This window comes from Gastrolobium bilobum, unplaced genomic scaffold (genome assembly GCF_033153095.1).
Source record: "Gastrolobium bilobum isolate Gb01-03AN ecotype WA unplaced genomic scaffold, APGP_CSIRO_Gbil_v1 utg9061, whole genome shotgun sequence".
In the NCBI taxonomy this organism is placed as follows: domain Eukaryota; kingdom Viridiplantae; phylum Streptophyta; class Magnoliopsida; order Fabales; family Fabaceae; genus Gastrolobium; species Gastrolobium bilobum.
Window position 1 is genome coordinate 90462 of NW_026897738.1, and position 21624 is coordinate 112085.

At 31.9% G+C, this 21624-nt stretch overlaps 1 protein-coding gene and 3 non-coding genes across 4 annotated transcripts; all 4 read left to right on the forward strand.

The window, feature by feature from the left end:
* The first annotated feature begins 13347 nt into the window (after positions 1–13347).
* LOC133309635 (protein LIKE COV 1-like) lies at positions 13348–17730 on the forward strand. The gene is made up of 7 exons (XM_061510429.1): positions 13348–13595; positions 14333–14385; positions 15173–15282; positions 15722–15889; positions 15984–16081; positions 16657–16783; positions 17305–17730. Exons 1-7 carry the CDS (start codon positions 13443–13445, stop codon positions 17400–17402), a joined length of 807 nt encoding a protein of 268 aa, XP_061366413.1. The 5' UTR covers positions 13348–13442; the 3' UTR covers positions 17403–17730.
* Positions 17731–19048: 1318 nt separating this feature from the next.
* Positions 19049–19150, forward strand: LOC133309669 (small nucleolar RNA Z43). Its single transcript, XR_009751362.1, has one exon. It is a non-coding gene; the product is annotated as a small nucleolar RNA Z43 (small nucleolar RNA).
* Positions 19151–19552: 402 nt separating this feature from the next.
* Positions 19553–19658, forward strand: LOC133309670 (small nucleolar RNA snoR99). The gene has a single exon (XR_009751363.1). It is a non-coding gene; the product is annotated as a small nucleolar RNA snoR99 (small nucleolar RNA).
* A 412-nt stretch (positions 19659–20070) lies between these two features.
* On the forward strand, positions 20071–20194 carry LOC133309667 (small nucleolar RNA SNORD14). The gene has a single exon (XR_009751360.1). It is a non-coding gene; the product is annotated as a small nucleolar RNA SNORD14 (small nucleolar RNA).
* Positions 20195–21624: the final 1430 nt, after the last annotated feature.

The following is a 21624-nucleotide window of genomic DNA, read 5'->3' on the forward strand; positions in this document are numbered from 1 at the left end:
CTTATGTTGCCTCTCTCCTAGAAATCCCAGAAATAATTCCAGATTTTCTCCTTATTTTTGTTCTATATATAAGATTATGTACCAAAAGATAGTGTAAGAATTAATGGCTAAGATTTTGGCAGCAGAAACTATGAAAGAACACCCCAATTCACAAATGATGCAGCTTTGAAGCTCACCTTTCAATAGTGATACATTTGGAATGAGTAATTGATGAAGGAAGTTGCAACACATTGAGAGCAGCACATAACCCCACCTTTATAAGTAGCTATCTTGTCTGCATTTGTATTTGTCGAATCCTTCTTCTCCTTCTCCATTTACTAATGAAGCTCTCATCATATTCAGATTTTAAAGTTGAAACTTTTAAGGCAAAAAGAATTCTTATATTGTAGGAATTTGGCAATCGAGAAAAAATAGTTATATATTATAGATAGTACATAGTTATAAACTCCTGCCAAAAAAAAAAAAATGTCCTACGGATAGTACATAGTTATAATATTAAATTTTTTTGTTCATATCTCTTATAATTATGTACTACGCGTAGTACATAGTTATTTATTTATTTTTTTACAGAAATTCCTGCAACACGAGAAAAAAGGGACCCAAACTTAAACTATATAATTTTTTTTAATTATCTAAGGAAGAAAGTCTTTTTTTCTTTTGTCTTTTTTCAAAAATAAAGAATTGTTTTATATATTTTGACCAGGGCAGAAAGGATCGATAATCATATATTCATATTTATTAATTACTAAATCTCTCCATGTATTTCTTTCAATTAAATCATGTTATAATAAGAATTTGTTAAACTAGAGTTCTAATTTCATAGACAAGAAAATTGACCAGTGCTTAGAGCAGCCAAATGTTGATGATACCCCTGTCCTAGAGTAGCACACCAACGAATTTTAATGTCTGACTTTTTCTTCCATCTTCTACAATGTTCTTTTATAAAAATATATTAACTTAAGTTAAATGTGTGTACATATAATCCCTTTTTTCTTTTTTCTTTTTATCCTTCTTAAATGATAAAATTAATTCCCATATCAATTACAAACCAAATAACGTGTGCTATCCAATTAAGAATAGCTGAAGAGACACAACTTGTCTGTTGTTTGACTTTATCCGTATTATTATAATAATGGTTCCATTATGACATGTCTTGAAAGAGAGAAGGTTCTTTTTAGTTTCCTCTTTCAAACAATTTTGGATCCTCTTATCTCTTCTGGAATTTATGTCTTGTGCTGTAAAATTATGTGATTGTTAAATACGTATAGAATAAGGCTGTTGGTATATGATCTCCCCACAGCTAAACAAAGCCAACACTAATTGACTAATGATTATAACTCCAACATTTCAGTTCAATATTATTCAACTATTATATTTGATGTATAAGCCTACAAGGTATGAAAATACAATATATGACAAGAATAATTTAAAAGAAAAGAGAACACCAAAATAGCTCTTTATCCCAATGTTATTAAATCTGGTCGATTATTGACCCGGTTGAGGTACTAGGTCATTGGTTCAATCAGTAGATCACTAAATTTAACCGCATGATCCAGTAAGTATATGTAAATCTATAATTTATATTAAAAAATTATAAATATACTTAAATACCTGTAAAAAAATATATCAATTTCAAATATTTAAAAAATTAATAATAAATTACACATCATTGTCCAACAAAAGAGTAATCAAACATATAATATTTGTGATACTGATGTTTCAAGTTCAGTAAACGACATCTCTAACTATAAATCAAATCAAAATTCTCTGCATATTACATAACCAAGATAAATATTAGTGTTGTAGGTACATAATCTAAGTATAAGCTACAAATCACTCAAATAATTCAAAAGAAAACAAATCATTTGTGTTTGAGAGTAAAAAAAGAAAGAGATTAATTGATGAGAATAAATTATTTTTTTATTTTTATTTTTTACAAACTCGGCCGGGTCATTGATTTTTATGGAAATCGGTCGGGTCGTACCGGGTCACACCGATTCTGTAACATGGCCGGTCCAATATGAAAACCGAATCAATTACATGACCGGTTCAACGATTTTCGGGTCAACTCGGCCGGGTCGATCCGGTTTTTATAACACTGGTATATCCAAAACCCTACATTAACAAATTTTCTATATCATGTTATTTATCTTTTATTAATAATTTAATTTTTTAATGAATGTTTATGAAAGTTAAAAATTAAATAATAATTATAAAAAACAAATCATGCTTATTGACCCAAGTTGAATAGGCATCACTCTAATATTAAATCCTAAATTATCAACATGATCCATCCTGGCATGGACTCCAATATTGTTTTGAAAAAGTCCACAGCTAATATAAATTTAAAAGGAGACGGCAATATATTTAATGCATAAATAACAAACAATGTGAAATATGGTAAGCTTAAGTTTTGACCACCAAAAAATAATTAACTTTCAATACCAAAAGTAATAAAAAAAAGTGTTAAAACATTTATTTAAAAAGATTCATATAAACATTCATCTCATATATCCCTACATCAATAATAAAAATGACACAAATTTAATTCCTCAATCTTATGTAAAATCCCTTTCATTCATAAATTTAATAAAAGGGATAAAATGACATAACTTTATATGTGTAAAATTCACTAAAAATTACTTAAGATATAAGTTAATAATTAATAATTATTTTTTTAATAGTGTCATTAAATATATATCAAAGTAATTTATTTATTTTTGGATAGAAGTTGTTAAGATAGTTTTATGTATATTATATGGGATAGATTTTTCTCTCTACTCCTTAATCTGCCTATATTGCCTACGCTCTCAACATCATTATATTACAATCTCATCCAATGTGGAGATTTGAGATTTGTAAGATAAAATAAATCATTTTATTCCTTTCTTTCTCTTCTGTCTCTCATCTTTTCTCTCTTCTCTCCTGCTCCAAATCTTGTTGCCTTGAGCAGGTCCTCCCTCATTGATCTTCACGATAACATCTCCGGTCATCAAATATGGGTGGTGGTGGTGGATTCTTGATGTGGAGGATTGGAAACTGCTTGTGCTTGGAATCTGGGTTTCCGGTTACGAAAAACCTTATGGAATGTTTGTTGTAAGAACCATAAGATTTCAATGATTTCTTGATAGATTGCATCAAGCTCAGGAGAAATATATTTTTAGATTACAATTAAAATTAAAATGGGATGGGGGTGTTAGTATTTGGTGATCAGGAAAAAAAAATAATGCCTTTTTGAGTTTTGAAAATTTGAGATGGGAAGGGTCTTTCTCGGACAATTTGATGATTCGTGTGTTTGATTTAGTTGTCTCTCGGTGAAGTTGAACTCCAAAGACTCTCTTATAAGGAGGAGAGAGAAAATATGGGCAAAGGGGAGAGTAAGGAATAAAAGAATTTCTTTTATTTTGCAAATCTTTCATCGTTGATATTATAATTTAACGGTATTGAGAAGAGTAGGCAAAGTAGACAAATTAAGGAGTAGGCAGAATAACCTATCGCATATTATATTGCTACAGATATTGTTAAATTTACATTGTTAACAGTATCGGATAAAACAAAACCAAGCAAAGAGAAGACGAATTTGAATGCACAGAATCATTGGTGAATGATATAATAAAAATTGTCAGGTATTGAAAAAGAAAGTCTCATATGTGAGACATACGAGACTGACTTGGATGTCATATGACATGCATGTGGGATTGCATAAAAAAAATTGGTCCCGTAATGGATCCCTACGGGATTGTATGAAAGAAGCTGACATGAACACTAATTCCGTAATGAATACTTAGGAGATTGATCTGTATCTGTCACTTATGAAACTGGCTGCATTATTATAACAAAACATATCAAATGTGCTGGACAAATATTTTAACAAACGTTCTTATCATGGTATTTTCGCCCCACGCACAAAACATGCACTGTGCACGCTGTTTTAATATTGCTTCTGTAGCACCGTGCATGGAAGAGTGTCAATTGCTTCTAACAGGGAATCAATCTTTCTAATGGCAGCATCTATGCTAACAGATTTTTCTTATGCTTTATCATCATACATGAAAAGTATGAATTTCAACAACCTCTGATTTGATGATTGTTTCATACATAAAAACTAGTCAATATATTAAGTTTAGATTCCAAAGTTACAGCTTCACAATTAAACTGGTTTGTAAGATAATAAAAATCAGGATGAATATTTTCTTAAACAATGGATTTCGAAACTAGTGTGACAAATTGAACATTATCTTTCTCATACTTGTCTTCCATCCATCTTAATTTTTTTTTTTAAACAAGTTTTAATGCAAAAAACAAAACTGCAGCATGCCCTCACAAGGTTCCGAGTTGAAGTTGTTGCATCTCTCACGCCAATCCAAATTTCCAATGCTTCATCATACATCACATTCACTTGTTGACAAAGTACCAATATGGGAGCTAATGAAGCCTTTAATTTATTTAATAAAATTAATATAATACACATTGTACACAAAATGATGCACATTGCAAGTATTATGCACACCTTCTCCCAATATAACTCATGTGCACGCACACTGGGACAGTGCAAAGAAATCTTTCACGCCTCCTCAAAAAAGTATTTATTCAAATAAAATAAAATTTATTAAGCATTAAATTAGAAAAGTTAAAAGCTCTAATCTATAACAAATAAACAAGTTTCAATCAGGGATGTCACTTCGAAGAAAGCTTTACTATTATAGCATCCTTAACCTGAAATTACATTAACAATTAGTAAAAATAAATAAATAAATAAAATAAAATGTATATATTAAAATATAATATTAATCTCTACCAAATATATATATATATATATATAATATTAATAAATTATGAAAAAAAGTGAGGTTTTATTGGTCTTGTAATGGTGCCGCCCTTGTCTTAATCCATGGTCAACATCTTGTTACCAAACTAAGGAACCCCACATATAAAATGATTTTTTTTTTTTTTTAAAAACAACCAATATTTAAAGCTTTTTGTATTTTGCAACAACAGTTATATTATAAATAAATTCTTGCTTCATTTCAAATTACACAGCAATTAGGTGTGGTTTTATTACGAGGACAAAACAACTCTAAGATTATGAGAAGAAACATGCAAATGTATTTGTAATATAATTTGCATATATTTATTATGGGAAGGTTATATTTACAAACTTTTTGTTTACAAACTACACTAAGTATGACCGGTCATACTTAGTGTAATTTGTAAAAAAAAATTATAAACAGATCCTTCCTCTATTTATTATGTACTTTTATAAAACTATTAGTGCCGTTATTTTGGTTAAGGTATTAATATTTTTTTTTATTTTATTTTTTTTTATTTTGATAACAAATATTTTTATTTTTATTTTTATTTTTTATTTTTTTATTTAGACCTAGCTCATACAAAATATAAGGCTCAATTCATGAAGGGTCCAAATAGCCCAATAATAAGACTTCAAGGTTAAGGAAATGTTGTTGTACATTAAAAATCTCACATATACTCTGATATACGGCCAAAAGAAAGTCTTAGGATTCTATAGCCACCCTAATAGGTAATGGCTAAGGGAAATATATCTGGTTCTCGCTATACCTTCGAGATATAGCCACAAATAAATATCTTGTCCATGAAATAACTTACAAGAGCTACATTTGCGCACCAATAAGATTAAGTGCCACCATATTAAGGCGGTATAAACTGGACATTTAACTACTATATAAATATAGGCTTGAAGTTAAGACATAATCATCTTTCTATCTTAGCTGAAACTTATTATTCATATACTGACTTGAATATCAAAGTACTTTACATGTACCTCCCCTCAGTCGCCCCAAACAACTGAGAGATTCAGCCTCAAGACACTTATCCCTTAAAGCATCTCACAGAAATCCCATTTCACAAGCTCAACCGTGTGATCCAACTTAAATATTTTTGGATTTATCATTCTTAATAATTAGTAGCTAATATTTAGTCATATATCTTATTTAATTAAAACAAAAATAAAAAATTGGCACATTCACCATGTTGATATATTAAGGAAATGAAGCACATGCATAAACGTATACTAACTACTAATCATAAAGGTGTTGAGGAATTTAAATGTGAATGATTGAGTGAAAAAGTTTCACATTGATTAAGAATGGACTAAGTGAGCACCATATAAGTGGAAGGATCCATGCACCTAATGTCTTAAGGTTTTGGGTTTGATTGTGGTGTTCCGAGCTCACTTAATGTTGCTTATCACTTGACCTATGGTTGGCGGTCTCTCCCCGCCATGAGCTCCCTGTGCACGACCCAACAATTGGTTCAAAGCTAATGGTGGATTGGCCTGTGGTGATCCGAGTATGTCTTGATGTGGGAAGCCAAGGTCTTGATGAGTGCAACCAAGCCTTGATAGAAAGCCAATGTTTAAAGAGAAGCCAAGCATTGATGAACCCCATGAATACTCGCAGAAGCTTCTCTTCGAGGGGGAAAGAATGTGGGCCTTGGACTCACACTTGAGGGGGAGATGTTGAGGAATTCAAGTGTGAATGATTGAGTGAAAAAGTCCCACATTGGTTAAGAATGGACTAAGTGAGTACCATATAAGTGGAAGGACCCATGCACCTAATGCCTTAAGATTTTGAGTTTGATTGTGATGTTCCGAGCCCACTTAATGTTGTTACTCACTTGGCCCATAGTTGACGGTCTCCTCCCGCCATGAGCTCCCTGTGCACGGCCCAACAAAAGGATGTTGGCATCATAACAAAAAGGAAGAATATTAGGTTGCTTAACATAATTCATCTTTAATCTTGCATTTTAACTCCTGCATGTTGTCCCCCGTCCTCAATAAGGCTTTGTTTATTATGAAAGATGGGAAATAAAAGAGAAATAATACTATATAGGAGTTGTTACTTCCCTTATTCGATATTAGTCAACAAAAAAACATTTTCCTTCAATTATTTAGTTCATAGAAAAATATAAATATATGTTAATAATATTGAGATGGATAAAAACATGTGATATTACTTCACTTTCTCCACTCCTCCTCAATCCTAAAAAAAAAAAAAACAGCAACGTGCAGAATGGCTATTACGCAAATGAATAAGTGACAAATTATTACATAACATAAAAGATTCGTGTGATTATTTAATATAAATTAATGGGAAAAATATTTCTGCAGTTAATGCAGATAAGTTATCTGCATTTATTTTTAAAATGACGTTATTTTGGTATTGAAATATTAAAAATTTTAAATATAAAGTCTATTATAACTCTAAAATAAATTAAAATTACAAAAATACCATGATTTTTGCCCAAAACGACGTCGTATTGGGCTTACTGTAGTCTGCAGATAACTTATCTGCAGAAAAAACAAACCATAAATTAATAGTATGTATTATCATTAATTATTGGGTTTTATAATTCTCATTTAACATGAGAATTCAAATTTTCCTACACACCTTTCGATTTTCGTGCTGACATGGGTCATACATATAATTTTTTCTAACACATGGGTCCCACATGCTTTTTATCTCTACAACATGAGAATTGAATTCTCATTTAACATGAGAAAATCAAACCCCTTAATTATTTAATATTATTGATTGTTTGTTTACGCTTCTGCTACACAAATATTTTTTCTTGAATAGGAGGGATGAGAAATTATGGTCCCACATATTCGTTCTGCTTCACCATGTCTTACATACCAAACAATTGTGGATTCCCTTGTTTTTTTAATCAATTGTGGGTTCCTTTACCTCTTAGAATTGACATACCAAACTGACCCTAAAACAAAACACAATGCAGCTTTTCAATCACCCATTATCTTCTAATTTTGCAACTAATAGATAGAACCGTGCCATGCACTAGTGGGCCTTAACTTAAAAAATATTTTGATTATTTTTTCATGATAAAGGTCCCATCATAATCTCATCAGGATCTAGAAGGACCACCATCTGTTTATTTTTTATCTTCCCATAGGAGACAAAGGCAAGTGTGTAGACAATGCTTGCAGCAAATACAACTTCAAATGGTCAATAAACAGAGAAGAGCAAATCCATATAAAAGTGGTGTCCCATAAGGAAGTGATAAGCTAAACGAGAGTACTAAATTTTGGCATTCAGTTAAATTGTGAATTTTAAGTATTTAAAAAAAAAAAAAAACTGGGTCTGGGCAAGTGTGTAGCTATCCACGAAGGAAACTCGTGTTTCTTAATGTTTTAAGAAACTATAATTGTTGAGATATATAGTCCTACATTGGTTGTATGAGCAATTAATGTGGAGTTTATAAGGCCTTGGACACTCTCAACCTTTGAGCTAGCTTTTGAGATGGTGTATCCCAAGGTTCTTTACAATAATAATAACCTTAGCAAATTTCAAGTCTCCAGATATGAAAATTGTTGCAATTTATGTTCACAATCCATTGGTTATGAATAAGAAGTGGGTTAAGGAAGGAAAGAGAAAAGAGAAGTTGAAGGGGTGTGTGGGTTTAAGAAGTCCCACATTGGATAATTAGTAGGAGGTGAGAGAGTTTATAAGCTCTCACCTCACTCTCCAAAATTGGCCTTTGGGTCACTACACGTTTTGTGGAAGGGAGGAGCTAGGTGGACTTAAGTTCACCACGTGCCGCCGTCCGTCTATTAAAGGGGAGGAGCTAGGTGGGATTAATATGTGTAATTAAAAATAATTTTTTTATTTTTTGTCCAAAAATGCCCCTTGACTATCCGTTACTTCTCTGTCGATTTTTTGAACATTTTTGAACCGAACCGGTCACTGGTTGTGTACTGTCTGCTCACCGAACTGGTCCGGCCGAATCGGTTCGGTTCATATATGTAATTAAAAATAATTTTTTATTAAATAATTTTTTAATTTTTTGTCCAAAAATGCCCCTGGACTATCCGTTGCTTCCCTTCCGGTTTTTTGAGCATTTTTGAACCGAATCAGTTCTTACCTTTCGTGAATCGGTCACCGGTTGTGTCTGCTCACCGAACCGGTCACCGGTTGCACCCGTTCGCGACCGTCAGTCACGGCGGTTTATCATGACCGGTCAGTATCTATAAATAGACACTGACCCCCCCAAGAAATCCTATCCAGTTTTTTTCACTTAAACTCTGCCGGAATTTTTCTTCCCTTCCGGTTTGCATATTTCTGTTCTTCATCCGGTGTAATCCTTCTGGCATATTGTTGTGTTCGTTTGGGCTGTTGACTGGTAGTGCCGCCACTCTTCAGACGAAATTCGTTCTATCTTAGGAGACAAGTGTCCATCAACCTTTGGCATCAGTGAGGGGGCAAATTGTCTTAAGGAGACACGTTCTGTGGGACAGATTTAATTCTAATTATGCATTTACTCTTCATCTGTCTGTTCCATACTATTGACAACAAGTAAGTTTGTTCTATTTTTCCATTATTGCACAGTGATAATTTTGATCATCCATCTCTTCTGCTTTATACATGGGTTCAAACCTCTTAGTGATTTAATATCACCCATTGTCTTCAATAACAAAAATAAAACTATTTTGTTAATTGCATAGTACCTAAGTAAGCCCTTAGTGTTGGGTATGACTCCTATTTCGCATTCCGACGAAAGACTTTGTTTGTGGGGTCAGCAGAAAGCCAATTGAGTTTTTTTCCTTAGTAGTTTGGACTTAAGACCATAAATAGTTGTTATTAGGGTTATCTAAATTTTATTCATATTTCTTTGTAAATCGAATGACTTGTTACATGAATATAGTACAAACAAGCTGAACGTAGCCTATATTGAGTGAATTATGATAAATTACTGTGTCGCTTTTCTCTCCCTTTCTCCTTTATGTTTTCTCGATTTATGTGTCAATTTCCGACACTTAGTTAATTAGCCCCCAAACTTTCTTGTGAAATATTATGGATTTGTCCTAGAATAACTTATCCTATATAGACTAAGGGAATATTGTTTCTCATGTTGCATGAGACAATTTATCTTATGCATCACACAAAAAAACGAATTGTCTCATAGTCTCATGAGAAATAATATCCCTATAGATTAATAGCTAAACAAAAATTTAAAAAAGAAAAAAAAGAAAGAAAGAGAAGATTGATTGTGGCAAAAAGTTTTAAATATTACTATTTTAATTATTATTTACGAAAATATAGCTATTTTGAAACTAAAAACGGATCTATTGCAGTTAGTCATACCCAAAATGGGGTGACCACTCACCCCCAGCATGGGGTGTGACCAAGGAGAAAGACACGCCCTATGTGGGGCGTGACTTGGGAACCCTATATAAACCCTCATTTTTCACTTTTTCACTTTTTCACTTCACACATTTCCTCTAAAATATTGCTCTGGCTTCTCTCTAGATTTCTCTTTGAGTTTTTTGTGCAGCAAAGCTCTGTTAGTCAAGTAAGTCTCAATATCTGTTTTCTATATTTTTCAATTATATCAATAGATATGTTATACTAGTGACGTAGGAAATTGTTAGTACGTAAGAAATTGTTAGTAACTTAGAAAATTTTTAGTGACTTAGATAATTGTTACTGACTTAGGAAATTTTTAGTGACTTAGATAATTGTTACTGACTTAGGAAATTGTTAGTGGCTCAGGTAATTGCTAGTGACGTATGGTAGGATTAGTGACTTAAGATAATTATAGAGAATTATAATATATACCCCACAATCGCTTCTTAATGCTCCTTTATGATATTTCCACTTGATTGTTATCTGAGCCTCTCTTTTTTTATGCAAATTCCTACTTAACAAACAACTTTCCCCCTAATTGCCATTGGCCCTAGACTGATCCCGAACCCTCGGTATAAGATTATTGTTCGCTTAGATGATCCCAATCAATGTATGTGTAATGTGGAATTTCATCCCAAAAAGGAGTAACAATATCATCACCTGCATGTATGTATTAATAATAGTAACAAAAAGAAAAAATTACATAAACAAAACCATATATGTATATATAAGTTGTTTATTAACATACCTTCAAGATGTTATGGTAATTGACTCAAGCCCATGTCATGATGTTCTGGGACTCAAGACTCCCCCCGATCATGATATGGCTGGATTTGAGTCGCGGACCGGCCACATTCCTCATCATTGTCCGAAGCACTAGCATCCTCCGCAAGAAGATGATCTTCCATTGCAATATTTTCATCATCGTCTTCATCATCATTCTCTTCCATAACCCAAGTAAGGTCATTTTCATCTTCTTCAGACATGTTAACAAATGGAGCAACACATGATAATGCATTACGTGGAGATTAAAAGCAACTGACCTCATAGGTAAACTTCTATCCTCTGCTCCGGCAATATCCACGTAGAATTCTAAATAATCTTTCCTTCACTGGTTAAAGAATTCTTCCATTACCATATCTATATCTTCATCATCCATAACTTGAAAGCCCATGTAATGTTCAGATTGCTATAATCTTGTCGCGACCAGAGTGATAGGTTGGTTACCTTCGAGAGCTAATTTTTGATGAATTTTCTAATGCAATTCGCCAAATTTTGAGTTTTGCTTCATACATGTTGACCTTTTCTTGCCTTCAAAAACTACACCACGTCGAAATTTCACTTTCCTACCATTATAATATAGAACAACATGAACAAAATCAAAATGTAAACTTATTCTTAAATAGATTAAAAAAAACACAAAATAGAGTATGAATAAACAAGTGATAATATATGTAAGAGTATAATTTATAATAGAGGAGAGTTGTAAAGAGTGTTGAGAGGAGGGGGGTTTAAATAGGGGAGAATTGAGTTAGTCACGCCCAAAAAATGCAAGCCCCTGGTCATGCTCTACATAGGGCATTTTTCTCTCTTGGGTCACGCTCCACACTGGGTGTGTTTCTCTCTTTTTGACTCACGCCCCATGTAGGGCGTATCTCTCTCATAGGTCAAGTCTCATACTGGACATGAGTGGTCACGTCCTATTTTGAGCATGACTCAGTTTATGGGGGTGTATTGGATTGAGATTTCAAATTATTTTAATGGATTATTTTTGGACAAAAAAATTCAATGGTAATCAATTAGGATTTTAAAAGATTGAAAAAAGTCACGTGATATTCAATTAGGATTTTAAAAGATTATTTTAGAGTCCGTCCAATTCGTTGGAATTCAATTAGGATTTTGAACAAAGGAAAAGCAATCTTATGGTATTCAAAAATCTAACGATTTTAATGAATTATCTATTGGTGCGGATTTCGTGAGACTTTTTAGTGAGAAATATAAATAGGATACCTCTCTCACAATCTTACCCTAACCCCTAGGATTTCTTGAGATTTCTCTAGTGCAGTGTCTTCTTCTTCCTTTGGCCGGTCGACCCGCTCGAAATTGGATTCCGCCATGAGAGTTTCGTCAAAGCTCAAAAACAACATATTTTTGAGCGATTTTCATCACAAAACAACTCAGAAACAACAACCCAACAAGATTTTAATATAATCCATCTCAAAAAAGCAATTTTTAGAGCGATTTTAGGAAATTTAAAAATAATTTTTCAAGTTATTAGTCGCGATTTTTCTTGGCACAAAAAATGTGATTTTTGTATTTAAAACAACATAAAATAGTGGAAAAATAACAAGAAACGAAAATCCCTAAACCAATTTTTGTTTTACATCAATGAAACAAGATCGATTTAAAGAAAGATTGAAACTTTCATAATATGAACCCTATGTTTCATAACAATACATTCATGAAAGAAATTCCTTCGTTATAGGAAACGATTTCAAACAATTTTTGTGCCAATAGATCACTAAAAACTTATTTTTCAAAAGTTCCAAAGCAATTTAAGGATTCAATGTATTGATTGAAAATAACTTGAGAAATTTTCTAAACTTTAATGTAATAAAACCCAGAAATTAAGATTTTAGTTTTCTTGAAATACTCAATGAAAACATACATGTGATATGTGGTTAGAAAACTCTCATCACGCAGAACAAAAACCCCAAGATTTACAAGATCAATTGTAAAAAATTCCAAACGAAATTTTATCATGAATTTTACTTATTGAGAAAATTATATTAGATTTTATTTTTTTATTAATATAATTGCATTTCTTTGTTATTTTTTTATTGGCTCTTGTAATTTGAATGTTTGTTAAAAATTCATATGATTTTTAAATCTTATAAATCTGTATTGTCCTTTCAAATCTTATAAAATTTATTAAAATCCTTTAAAATCCAATTTTGTGTAATCTTGATTGTAAAAAAAATCTTTTAAAAAAGTCTCCAAAGTCTCTCTAATTATAAATAATCTTTTAAAATCTAAAAAAAAATTTATCTGACAAAAATCTTTTAAAATCTGAATTGAATATACTTTTAGTTTAGCTATGTTTTCATAAATAATTATTAAAATAATATTTAAATTTTATTTTTTCTAACGATTGTGGGTTGCAGTTTCGGTTTCTCCGAAGGACGCAAGGAAGAGTTACAGAAGCAGCAGCGAGCAAACAACAAAAGGCTTTTTGTATTTTGAATTCTAAAACGGCATCGCTTGATGGGTGATCAAAATCCCCCCATGGCAATCACCACTAGAGACAGAGATCGAGAGCTTCTCATCCCCGTCGCTGACTCCGCCGTCGACGGCGGCGCCTCCTCTTCCACCACCACCACCTCCTCCTCCTCCTCCTCGCATCATGCTGGCCGCGAGGTGATTATCTCTTCCTCTACCCTAATCAGGGTGATGATTGAGTACCGCAAACATTCCATTCTCGTTCGCTCTTTTTAATCTTCAATTTGCTTATTCTGGATTGTGTTGAACGCGTCGGTTTTGGGGATTTACTTGTAAGTTTCTTTGTTTGACTTTGATTTGGCTTTGTTTTTCCCCTTATTCTTATGTGAATTGATGAACCAATTAGGGATTGTATAAGCTGGAATGATAAGATATGTAATGAGGGGCAATCATATTTTTTGATTTCACAACATGGATGAGGCTCATGCTATGCTTTGGGCACCAAGAAATTGGTTTTGCAAAATAGAGAGCAGTGTCAGGGTTCAATACAGCTAAGATTTAAGTGGATAATCCGAGTTTGTATTGTATCATGCATCAATTTGATTTCAGAATTAAATGGGATAGCGAAATTAGTAAGAAAGTGAAGCTGTGTAGTGCTAATTATAAGCTATATAATGAATGGGACTGTAATTTCCTTTTCATAAGTAGATGAACTTTTGTCACCGGTAAATTGAAGACTTCTGACTAGTTCTCACCTAGATGTGCATTCATATATATATGAAGTGAATGTTCTTTCAGTTTTTCGTTTTTCATGATTTTGAATACCATATAAGAGTTATCCCACTCTTTTAGTTGCATGGCATATGAGAATGTTCTCTGCCTTCATAACTATTCGTCTGACAGATTGCTATTTGTTGTCTCCGTCAATTTTGTAGACATTTTACAAAGTCGTTAGGAGCTGGGCATCAAAAAAATTCATGACTGGATGGTGCGCATTCTTTCTTCAATCTAATATCTTGCTATTCAAGCATGGATATATGATATGTGTTGCATATCCTTGCTAATGATCTTATTTACGTTTCCGGAATAAATATGTCCTTTGCATGCTTTACATTCTTTAAAGTGTAATTTATTTCTTAAACTTTTTTTTGTCTGAATTTTGTTGCTACTGGTGTGTTGGTGTTAAAGGTGCTGTGTTATGAACTGAAAGCTACGGTGCATAATAGTTACAGTATGTTGGAAAGCTCTTACTTCCCTTCTCGAATAGGAGAGGATATATATTCCTAGTAATATTCAAGGAATCAAAGTGATACTCTTTTATTTATTTGGAAATCCTTATTGAACGAAAAGCGTAGGTTTTGGAATCTATACCATAAATCTCCAGATCACTTATTGAACACCACTAACTAATTTATAGTCCTTTATGACTATTCTCAACATAATTACCACAAAAATATGTAATAATCTCGCTGCTATCTCATCACTTGATTGGAATTAGAAGGACAAGGTGATGGAGAAATACTTGAACTTTAACTCATCAAAGATGATTTTATGTAGAAAGCTTGATGCAAAGAATATTTGTTCTTGTCAATATTCACCTCTCTGCTTGTACGCATGTAAGGTTTGCAGAATTATGTTTCTGCCTCAAGGTTACCTGTGTTTATTGGGAATTGGGATCTGTTGATGCTTTGGTTTTTTTTTCTTTTTCGAAATCATTAGGTCCTTTGTTTATCTGTTGGTGAATTGGTGATAACTTAATGCTAGTTCTTTTGCAGTGTCATTCTCTTTCCAATTGCTATCACCTTCTATATAACATGGTGGTTTATTCATTTCGTGGATGGATTTTTCTCTCCAATATATGCTCAACTTGGAATTGATATTTTTGGTAAGTGCTTCTGTTTTATGATACTTCACTACTAACCCTTACTCATGTAAAGATTGTGTGTAACCAAGTTCCTGCATCCCGGCAAATAGTGTCCGTTTTTTCTTTTGGCATGTGTATGATCAACAACTTATTTTGTCTTGTAGCAGGGATTGTTTTAAGGAAATTTTATTTTTTGCATGAGGCTGCTAAAAATATAGCTATTTACTATATAGTTTTTTTGGATGCATATTTCAATAATTTTGTTTTCATAATATTCATTTCTTTTTTGTTCTTTTCTATTTTGCTGTCCTTGTGAGAGAGAGAGAGAGGGGTGTTTATTGCAAGTTGAAATGTACAATGGAGCAACAATGTAAAGTCAATTGATTGTATTGAAAATGGATATATCATTGGCTGTTGTGTCTAAACACATCAACATTATATGCTAATACTTCTTGGTCAGGTCTTGGATTCATAACTTCCATATCTTTCATCTTCTTGGTCGGGGTTTTCATGTCATCCTGGTTGGGTGCGTCTGTCTTAGGCCTTGGGGAGTGGTTTATCAAGCGAATGCCACTTGTTCGTCATATTTATAGTGCCTCCAAGCAGATTAGTGCTGCTATCTCTCCAGGTTTGTGTTTGCCAACATCTTACTCTTAATTGTGATACTGGTATGACTGAAATATTGGGTGAGAACAGTTAATGTAAAATGTGTGTTGTCACAGATCAAAATACACAAGCCTTCAAAGAAGTAGCCATCATTCGGCATCCACGTATTGGTGAATATGCTTTAGGATTCATCACCTCATCTGTTGTCCTTCAGGTTTCTGAGAAACTTCATTGTTTGGTGTCTTTTAAGTTCAGAAGATTTTTCTTGCATCATTGCTTGAATTGGAGTTTCGTTACTTATGCCCCGGTGTCACTACTATAATAAATAGTATAATGTTGCTTATGCTGTAATTTTAGTTATTTTCTGACGGAACTGTGTCACAGTCTGGAAGGGAAAAGTTTTGACTATTTTATTGCTTCATGCTTGTTGATAGTATGCTAATCTATGTCTTGCTTGGGTGATATACAGGTTCATATGATCATTTACTTTATGAATCATATTGCTTCCAATTGTTGCCATCCCTTCCATCCATTATTGTTGTGATGTTAGTTGCCATTTAGCTTTTTAGGTTCTTTTTCTATTGTTGTGTAGTGTATCTTTAAAGAAATATATGCATTAAGTTATTGGAAAGTTAACATGAGTAAGTATTTGATGCTTTGAGACTTGAGAGTTTGATTAAACAGGTTTATTGTCAATTTTTGAAGTTTATCTGTGTTTATAAAGGTTTTACACATTACATGTTGAAATTAAATCTCTCTTTTTTGTTAAAAATTTTAAAATTTTTACAGAACTATTCTGGAGACGAGGAGCTGTGCTGTGTCTATGTTCCTACAAATCATCTTTATATTGGTGATATATTTCTTGTCAACACCAAGGATGTCATTCGACCAAACTTATCAGTTCGTGAAGGAATTGGTGAGTGGTTCTTGTCTTTATAGTTGCTCAAACTCTCGAGTTATATTAGTCAAAGCAGGCTTATTTATTTAGTTTTCACTATGGTTATTTTATGAAGATGGTTTGTTTACTGAGTCTCCTTTCTGCGGCTCCCTCTACTTACGAACTACTAAAAAAGGAACATATAGGTTTTTGGTCTTGCAAATTTGGGGGATAACTAATAGAAGGATAGGGACTAATGAGTAATGATAGTTATACATGCACTTAGTCACATACTTCTTTCTACATGTCTCTAGATGACACTTCACTCCTACCACAACATACTGTCTAGATTCTACACTTACCTCTCATAATATGTGTAACCATCATTTTCCAGGCTAGTTTATTTATTTTAAGTTGCAGGCATTGAATGTGTCTATAGTGAGTGTATTTTTTGGGGTTATCATCTATTCCTGGATATGCTAAAAGGCATAATAATAACAATAACATCTAATTCATTCCATTCTAGTTTTAACATATGTTTGAATGTTTAAAATTTGCAGAAATTGTTGTTTCGGGAGGCATGTCAATGCCACAGATCCTATCAACTATTGATTCCCGCATTATACCAGGGGATATAAGTAGACCCAGCAGAAGCTGAGAGTGAAGGGTATAGTAGATGTTCTTGTCTTAGTACCTTGGTATCATTATATGGAGCCATCAGAATGACCATGCAATCATTTTGTGTTGCGAATGCTAGTATTTAATTTATGTCGTTGATTGCTGAGAAAGTGTTACTCTGATGGCATGTGTAACATTCGTTTGTGTGTAAGAATGTAGAATTTAGCGTTTGTTTGACAGGCATACAAAATTCTATTCTCTGCTTGGAGTTTCGAATTTTTACCTGTGTATAATCTAGTGGTTCCCCACTTGTTATAGCAATTCAATTTTGTAGAACGATTTTCCACTTAATGTAGTATTTCTGTGTGGTTATCATTAACCAGCTAACTACACGAGATGCAACCATTAACTATTACTTTTAAGGTTTAGTTTGCCCAAATTGCAAGTTCTAATTTTCTATGCTATAATTGTGGGTGTGCCTGCATCAGTGAATAAAGTGTATCAATAGAGCATTTACAGCATTGATAAAAAAAATTATAGTCTTCTGATGAAATTTTTTAAAGTTCATTTTTTTTAAAGGTAAATTATTGTCTCAAATTCACAATGCAGAACACTAAGTTGTAATTTTTATTGACATTAAATATGTAAAATTTTAATATGAAAAAAAAATTCATTCTCTATAAATTTGAAACGTACAAGGCCTTATGCACTTGTAATCTGTTGATACGTGAATGCTCGAAATTTCGATGTACAAAATAGATATAATCATAATTTTTTATTATATTTTTGGTAAAGAAGGAGGGCAAATGCCCAAGCAACACAAATATATAATCTTAAATTTGGTTTATGCTTTAGAGTGGTAACAAGTTGAAAAATAATTGTATTTTCCAGTTTTTTCTTTCTTTAGAGGGAAATCATACTCTTATGTTATATGAGATTGATTTCTCATGTTACTCTCACTTCGAAAAATGTGTCTTTTTTTTCATCTAAAAATCAATAGGATCTATTTTATTTGTCTCTTAACACGAGAGAACTTTTCTCATACTAGAGAAAACTTCTCTCGTACAACATTAGAGAAGTAATCCCCTCCTTTATATTGTTATATGGTATTTACTTTTAAATGAAGAAATGATGGGAGAAAAAAGAGAAGACATATTCATTTTCATATTATAGTGGATTTCTAATTCCTTTTTTTACAAAAAGCACAAGTACAACTGACAACGAATCACATAATAACAACAACAACAATATTAATACTCTGTTTATATAGTTTAAGTATATTTATATTAATAATATTTTAATTATGCTTAATAATATAAAAACAAAAAATGATAATGACTATTCAATTCAAAAACTGATTCAATAATTTAAAAAGTAGCTCTGTTTTTTTTTTTTTAATATAATATTGTGGTTATTAATTAAGCCCACTAATTTTTTGTTGTTGAATAAGCCCATTTGAATTAGCCCACGAACATTCTAGAGTCAAGATTCCTCTTTAAAACCCTAGCTCTTCCTTTTATCACCTTGATCTGTTTCGTCTTTTTTCGTTTAGGGTTTTCCAATTCCTCCGTAAAGATCCTTTTTTAATCCTCATCCCTCTTCCTTAGCATTTGGGGGTCGTTGTTTATGCTCTTAGACTTTTTGGTTATGAACTTGCTTTATTCGTTGGTAGTTAAAACATTAGCGGGACAGTGACGATTTCGATGTTATTAAGGTCTCGTTCGTCGTAATTGGCCTAATCGGGCCTTGCCGACCATCCTGATATATCACCACCCATATTCTGAGTCCCCTTTATATTCAAACGATTGTTCCTTTTTTTCTTTCTTTTTTCATTGTTCTTTGAGGGGTTAAATTTTCTTAGATATTTATATAATGTATTTTTTTTAAAGGTTTTTCTTAGTTTCATTGCCTTTTTGTGTTGTATGTCGGCCAATGATTATATCATAGAAAATAGACAAGCATATGTCTGAAATTATTCATGTAGACTAATCTAATCTTCTCTATGAGGCCGAACATCATTTTTTTTGGCTGATAGTATGCATTTCATCTAATTTCTCTATGAATTGCAAAATCTTTTAGTAGTTTTGAATGAGTGGGTACATATATATATATTTTTTTAATTATTGTAGATAGTTTTACCCTTTGAACTTTATGGGACTTTTCGTCTACCCCTTTAGCAGGAATAATGGAGTGCTTTAGGGATGAACAAAGTCCCTCATATTGAATTTATCCATCTGATCACTTTGTCAGCTTTTCTTTTTTAATATCTTGCTGATCATTATAGGATGGAATATTGTAAATTTTTATCATTGATTTCGTACTATTGTTGAATGGGTTAGCCATTATGGTTATTTTGTAGTGTTTACAAGTGGTTGGTGTTTTCTTTTCTTAGTGTGCTGATTTTGCTTCTGATGTATTGCATGTTTGAGGTTCCAATTTGTATTCTGCCAAATGGGATGTGTTGATATGTATATGTAGTGGATGTTTATTGAAGATTTTATAATCCTATGTTCTGCTAATATGTTTGATGAGTGCCTTAATTCTATACTGGTTCATAATTTCTGTTGTCATTGTTTTGTCTCCCATTTGATAGGAGAAAGAAACTATTGTGATTAGAACTGTGGAGACAAATTTTTTTTTCCAACTGTTATTTGATCAAAATTAAACTCTTTAAGAATCATGTTGAGTTTGTTCTTTTAGTTAAAAATGCCCGATGATGACAAATCCAAAGGCTTGTTTCTCAAAACATTCGCAGTGGCCGCCTAAGAGCTTTCGCCTTCGCCAGGCTTGAGAGCTAATGCTGCTACATTCCTTCCTTGGATGTCTGAGGTCTAATTCAGCTTTACACTCTTTTTTTATTTGCCTTTGCTATTTTACTTTTTGTGCTAATACCAGTAATGTGTAATATACCACTCAGCTGTTTTGTTTTGTTTTTTGTTTTTCCTTTATTAACTTGTGATCATCGAGTTATGTTATGTTACATAACATAAATGTAGTTTCCAACACACACAGTAATGGAAAGAGAGAAAGTGAAATGATGAAAAAGAAAGAAAATCATGTCGATCTCACCACTTTAACGTGTGTGTAAGAAAGTGAAGTTATTTAAAATAATAAAAATAAAACCCATTATATTATTTTGTTTGTGTTGTACATATACATATCGGCAAAAAAAATTTATTTAATGCTTTTTAATAAATTAAATATGCATTTATTACAATTTTAAAAGTAATTACATATTTATTGCACGATAAGACGCTCATTTTGGGCGTCACCAATGACGCCTAAATTGGGCGTAACTCAAGAGGTAATCACGCCTAAATTTGGGCATCACTCATCAAGTGTTGACACGTTGTATTTTTAAAATAAAAATATAAATAATTTAATCATAAAACTTCTGAAGGCCATAACATTTGACTCGGGTATACAAATTAGGTAATTTTTTTGATTATACATAACTTTTTAAGATCTACGCAATGACATCTTATTTGATATATTTTATTTCTCGCAAACATAATTTAAATTTGCAATAATGATATTATAAGAACGGTTAAATTCAGAAACCTCTGAGTTCTGGTTTGTGATTTAATATAAAAAAAAGATTTAATTTGTGATTTAAATTAAAAATTTGATTTGTGATTTGATTCGTAGTCTGAAATTAATGATGACTTATAAATGTTTTTAAAAATAAATTTTTTCTTCTTTAGAGTTTTAAAATATTTATTTAATTATTTTATTTATTAATACACATTTTAAAAATTGATTTTTGAGTTTAAATTACAAATCAAATTTTTATTTTGATTTCCTTATTATAATAATTGTTATTTTAATTTAAATCACAAATCAAATTTTTTTTAATAAAAATAATTTTTTTTTTATTTTTTAATTTAAATTACACATCAAATCTTGATTTCTTTTTTGATATTAAATCACAAATCCAGAACTCAGAGACTTTTGGGTTTAACCGCTTTTATAATACTATTTTTGCAAATTTAAATTGTGTTTGTAAGAAATAAAATATCTCAAATGAGATGTCATTGCGTAGATTTTTAAAAGTTTTGTGAAATAAAAAAAAAATTACCTGATTTGGATACCCAAGTCAAAAGTTATGGCCTTCTTCGAAAGTTTTATGATTAAATTATTATTTATTTTTTAAAAAAACATATGACACGTGTCAACACCTGATGATTGACGCTCAAATTTAGGCGTGATTGCCTCTTGAGTGACGCCCAAAATGAGTGTCTTATTGTGCAATAAATACGTAA